At 38.3% G+C, this 5,195-nt stretch overlaps 2 protein-coding genes across 3 annotated transcripts; one reads left to right on the top strand and one right to left on the bottom strand.

Moving 5' to 3' along the window:
* Window positions 1–355: 355 nt before the first annotated feature.
* Window positions 356–4,274, top strand: LOC137729024 (cyclin-C1-2-like). 2 transcript variants are annotated; one of them, XR_011067958.1, is made up of 10 exons: window positions 356–505; window positions 612–718; window positions 1,572–1,611; window positions 1,694–1,738; window positions 2,310–2,428; window positions 2,703–2,817; window positions 2,976–3,026; window positions 3,309–3,456; window positions 3,891–4,118; window positions 4,262–4,274. XR_011067958.1 is itself a non-coding variant. In XM_068467841.1 (9 exons), the coding sequence occupies exons 1-9, from the start codon at window positions 474–476 to the stop codon at window positions 3,993–3,995; spliced, it is 762 nt and encodes a 253-aa protein (XP_068323942.1). In that variant the 5' UTR covers window positions 356–473; the 3' UTR covers window positions 3,996–4,181. The 2 variants fall into 2 exon arrangements, 1 of the variants encoding a protein (XP_068323942.1); XM_068467841.1 differs by lacking the exon at window positions 4,262–4,274 and having other exon boundaries at window positions 3,891–4,181.
* On the bottom strand, window positions 4,255–5,195 carry LOC137729025 (uncharacterized). The gene is made up of 3 exons (XM_068467842.1): window positions 4,898–5,195; window positions 4,542–4,669; window positions 4,255–4,400 (listed from the first exon to the last, which is right to left on the bottom strand). Exons 1-3 carry the CDS (start codon window positions 5,173–5,175, stop codon window positions 4,351–4,353), a joined length of 456 nt encoding a protein of 151 aa, XP_068323943.1. The 5' UTR covers window positions 5,176–5,195; the 3' UTR covers window positions 4,255–4,350.

Below are 5,195 nucleotides of genomic sequence, written 5' to 3'. Positions count from 1 at the left end.
ATAAATAAATAAACAAGAATTAGCATATAAAATAAATTACTAGAATATAGACATTTTAGTAATCACCTTCATTTTTATTTCGATTCATGTGAATAAATAAACAACTTATATGGTTCAATTCTTCAAATTTGATGTGTATAACAAATAAAAATCTGACATGATTTAATTTTTCAAAAATCTGATGTGTATGACGAAAAAAAAAGATATTCAAAATTCCAAACACCACATAACAATACGAAGAACGGAAAAATTAGTCAAGCGAGTTAAGCTTTGAAGTGAAAATTTAAACCCAAATTAAAGGGTTCGACAGATAATTATTTGTCAACGAGATGGGTGGCCCATGATCAATGAAATGGGCTCAATCCAAAGTCCAACTTGTACTTTCCCGGAAAACAGAATCTGAAGGTCTGAACGACTAAGTAATTGACGATTGGGGGAACTCAGAAACTTGGAAATCTCCCAGGAAAGAAAACATGGCTGCCAATTTCTGGACTTCGTCCCACTAGTATGCTCTTTTCGAACCCGAAATTGTGTCCCATGTTTCTGTCTTTTGTTGTTTGCTTGATTTTCGTAGGTTTTGATCATGTGGTTCTGTTTTTTGTTTCACGCAGCAAACAGCTTTTGGATCAGGAAGACGTGGATGTCGTATCCCCGCTTGATAGAGAGAAGGGCATAACTCTTGAAGATTTCAAGCTCATAAAGATGCAAATGGCTAACTGTATTTCCTCTCTCTCTCTCTCCATTTTGTGTTTTTGATTTGTATGAACTGGGTTTTTGTTTTACTTGTTTTTTGAGGATTTTGAATGTGTTTTCCAGGTTGGGTTTTTGTTATTTGTTGAATTAATTTGTGGTGGATGCTGAATTGTTACGTTTCTGTTGAACTTTCTTGGTTTCGTTTGAGCTTCTTATGCCCTTCCATTTATGAACTTCATTAGATATGACTCGGCAGCTGCATTTGAATTTCGCATACTAATCGATACAAAAGATTTAAAATTTAATATTTCAGCTATAGTTATTCAGAGCGTTGGGATGAACAGAGCTGCTTAAATCGTCTGAGTGGTTAAATTTACAGATTCTAGTTTCATGATGATAGAAGGAATTCGGAATAGTACTATGGATTTCCGGACGTGCTTAATTGGGAATTATTGTCTGGTTAATGTTTGGAAAGACTGTAACTTTTAACAGGATTCATCGAGAATTCTTAAATGATGAAATGCAATCTACCATTGGACTTTTTTTACCTCAATTCAAACAATAGAAGAAAAAAATTGTTCTTCTGTCACGTGGTGGTGTGTGTGTTGCTCTACTAGAGTAATTTCCCTTAGAAGTTGTCATATGGTGCGTTGGTGTTCTTGGCTTGTGTTTTCTTTCTTGAAGCGATTTCCTTAAAATGTTTGTCATATGGTTCTTTTGATGCGATGGGACTCTCCGCCATAGAGCTTCTGCTGCAAGATTAATGTATGTTGCTCACATACACATGCATAATACTGCTGATCGCTCACTATGGTTTTCATATCTGCTTTACTATAAATTATTCATTTTTTGCTCTTTTTCCTTTTCCTTTCTTTCAGATATATCAAAATTGGCCCAACATGTAAAAGTGAGACAAAGGTCGGGCTCATCTACTTTATGTTCAGGAAAATTCTTAATTCACTTCTGCCTATCTATCTGATTTCTTATTTACTGTTTTCAGGGTTGTAGCTACCGCAGTTACATATATGAGACGAGTGTACACCAAGTACGTTAACTAATTATCTTATTGTAGGAGAAATGCTCAGTCACTAGCATGGTTTATTCCTTATTTGTGGTTGTTCTCTTCTGATAGTCCTGAGACTGTTAAACTTAACCCCCAAATCCTTCCTTTCATAATTGAGTTCATATCTGTTAAGTTTCTCATTTCTTTAGCTAAGCTACATTTTTTTGCCTCTGAACTGATTATCACAATAACTACTAACCTAGGCATATCCTTGACTTATTGATTGTCAATCATGATTTTACGTGCCTGTTGTTTGTTTGTTTTCATCTGCATATAGTTCACCCTGCTTATTATCAAATTTCTAGTACTTATTCCCTCAAAAAGTTCAGTGCAATGTATGCATGCATATGGATGTTCTATCTTTGTTCTATTATGGTTGCATTGTTCCTATGTGTTGTATTATGGGTTCACAACGTAACTTTGTCTCAATTCACTATACAGTTAGTGTTGACATTCCCTTCTTTGGGCTTGCCGTTTAGTAGTCTATCGTTGCAGGACTTTGAATTTTAGATGTGATTTTTCTTTTCAAGCATAACGTCTCGTTTTGCTTCAGGAAGAGTATGTCTGAGTATGATCCACGTCTTGTAGCTCCAACCTGCCTGTACCTGGCATCAAAAGCAGAAGAAAGCACAGTGCAAGCTAAACTTCTAGTATTTTACATAAAAAAGTTTTGTAAGTATTGGTTGCTGAAGACAATAGATTCCTTTCTCCAATTTTTGTTATGATTTACTTGTTGTTGTTCTATTTATTATGGGTGGTGCCATCTGCACACCTCTTTTACCTCCCACACACCCTCTTAATTTCCGGCTGTCGGATCGAATGAATCGAAGAGGACCAAAGGGAAAAAATTAACAAAGGGTATGTGGTAAGTAAATGTGGGTGTGTGGATAGCACCACTCTTTATTATTGAAGCACTGACGGACAATCTGAAACATTTCTTTTACAGATAACGATGATAAGTATAGATATGAGATCAAAGACATACTTGAAATGGAAATGAAGATTTTAGAAGCTCTCAACTATTATTTGGTTGTATACCATCCGTATCGCTCATTGTCTCAGTAAGTACTTTTTCTGTCAGTGTTGATGAACGGATGATTGCGGAGATGAATATCTCTTTATCCGCTTAGTTCCCCCTTGATAACGCTCTAAGTACAGTAATTTTCTCTTTCGTCCCTCCATTATTACTTGAAAACAATTTCACTCCATTTCTTTCCAGGTTGCTTCAGGATGCAGGCTTAAGCGATATAAGTATGACTCAGGTAACTTGGTAAGTGCCCAATCTCCCAAGTGGTTTATTTTCGCACATTGTTATACGTATCTGAATGTTTACTTAGCGGCTATTTATTTATTTATACATCATCTTCAGAAACCCGGAACTCGTAACCTTGTTATTAGGGGTTTGTGTCTCTAGGGCACTGCTTGTTGTGAAGGAGTTTTAATACAGAAATGCCTCATTGGTGTTTCTGATAAATGAGTATTTGTATTTATACATTCTCGCGCTCTCTAGAACTTAAACGTGAGGTAACCTTGACATTTTTGATATACACAGGGGAGTTGTAAATGACACGTACAAGATGGACCTTGCACTTGTACATCCTCCACACCTGATTGCTTTAGCTTGCATATACATTGCTAGCGTGCATAGAGATAAAGATACCACAGCATGGTTTGAAGAGCTCCGTGTGGACATGAATGTGGTGAGTCTTCCTGATGTTTCTGCATCGTTTCCTTATGATTATCTATAAAAACATAAAAAGACCTTTTGTCTGTTTAAGGCGCAACCCTACTTGGGTTCGTCATTCGATTGCAAATGCTGATTTCGTTTACAGCGTCTGGCTATGCATTTGTTAAAGTAAAACCATCCTGGCCTTTGTTACTTGATATTTGGAGCATTGATCGGGAACTTCTGTACAAATGGCTTGAAACTGGGTAAAAGTTTATTTGTTTCTGCACTTAGCATATCATCCTACTCTTGAGGGATCTGTTTATAAATCAAGTTTCTCTGACCGAATAGAGTTCTTGCGTCTGCATTTAGTGTATCACCATACTCCAGAGTTGGTAATAACAAGTAAGTGTAGCGCTTTCTTTCTGTTTGTACCCTGGGAATTAATTATAACGCATATTTTGACAGGTGAAAAACATATCAATGGAGATACTAGATTTCTACGAAAACCACCGAACGATCCCGGATGAGAGGTTTAATTCTGCTCTCAATAAGCTTCCCTACAAATCATAGATGGCCGGAGAAGGCTAACGCTACTGAGAAACCATCGCCGGTCGATGTATGAAAAACTCTATCAATGGATGTTTCACCCTCCTGGAAGTGCAATAATGTTGTATAAATCAGAAAGACTCCGTTGTAAGTAACCTATCATGTAAGATTCTTATTATGGGTTTTCAAGAAGTTGAGTGCATCAATCGATCTATCATTTCCAACATTTCGATGAACATTTTGAGCCGCATTAGGGTTTTCTCCGGCTTGATTGATACATTTTTCTACAGACATTACTTCCAACGTTTCATCACTGCCAATATTACCAAAAAACAAACCACTCACAAGTTACAGACCGAAGGCAACGTATGAATTCGTATCACTCTTGACTCTGTCTAGCTTTTCCCTTCCTCTTGGCCTGCTGGTTCTCTGTAATTACACGCATCAAGCACAGAGTCATATCATAGAAGTCGGTGTTCACGAGATGCAAGGGAAGTGAGAGGGTAAAGAGCAGAGAGAGAGAGAGAGAGAGAGAGAGAGAGAGAGAGAGAGAGAGAGAGAAGAGAGTACCCAGTTTTCTCTTAGCTTCAGATTTTGCAAAAAACTCCTTCCACTCGTCTGTTAAGACGAAAACCGGCTCGTCATCCTCTTCCTCTTCCAACCCACCATCATCGATCTCACCGTACTCCGGCAATGTCCTGTTAACAAGATGATGAAAAATCAAATTCTTGAACTGCCGAAGCTCAAAACGTGAAACAAAACTAAAATCAAAAGAAAATGTTCAAAAAGCTTGTGACCAAACGTGTGAACCTAAATTGGAGTTTCTTGAAGCATTAAAACGCCAAATGCATTCATCACAATTAACTGAAACCAGAAGGACCAAAATCGTGCTTTGACCTTAAAGCAAAGAAGCTGAAGCTACTTACTGAGCGGTAGGATCGTCGTAGTACTCTTCTTTGAGCTCAGAAGGTTCTGAATTCAAATGGGTTGGGAAAGGAGTCGCGGCGGCAGCTGGGGGTTCTGGGTTCTGCGGAAAAGACGCAAAATTGGTGCGGAGATGGTGGAAGTGGTGGACCTGGTGGCGATGGCGGTGATGGAGAGGGCAGAGGAATAAAGGGTGGTGGTGGTGATGATGGTGGAGGTGGTGGTGGGGATGGTGGAGTAAGCATGGCCTCCATGGCCTGCTTCCATGTGGAGGATCCATGGGTTTTGTAGGATGACTAG

This window comes from Pyrus communis, chromosome 3, assembly GCF_963583255.1.
Source record: "Pyrus communis chromosome 3, drPyrComm1.1, whole genome shotgun sequence".
NCBI classification, from domain to species: Eukaryota; Viridiplantae; Streptophyta; class Magnoliopsida; order Rosales; family Rosaceae; genus Pyrus; species Pyrus communis.
This window is presented reverse-complemented; position numbering and strand designations above follow the sequence as displayed.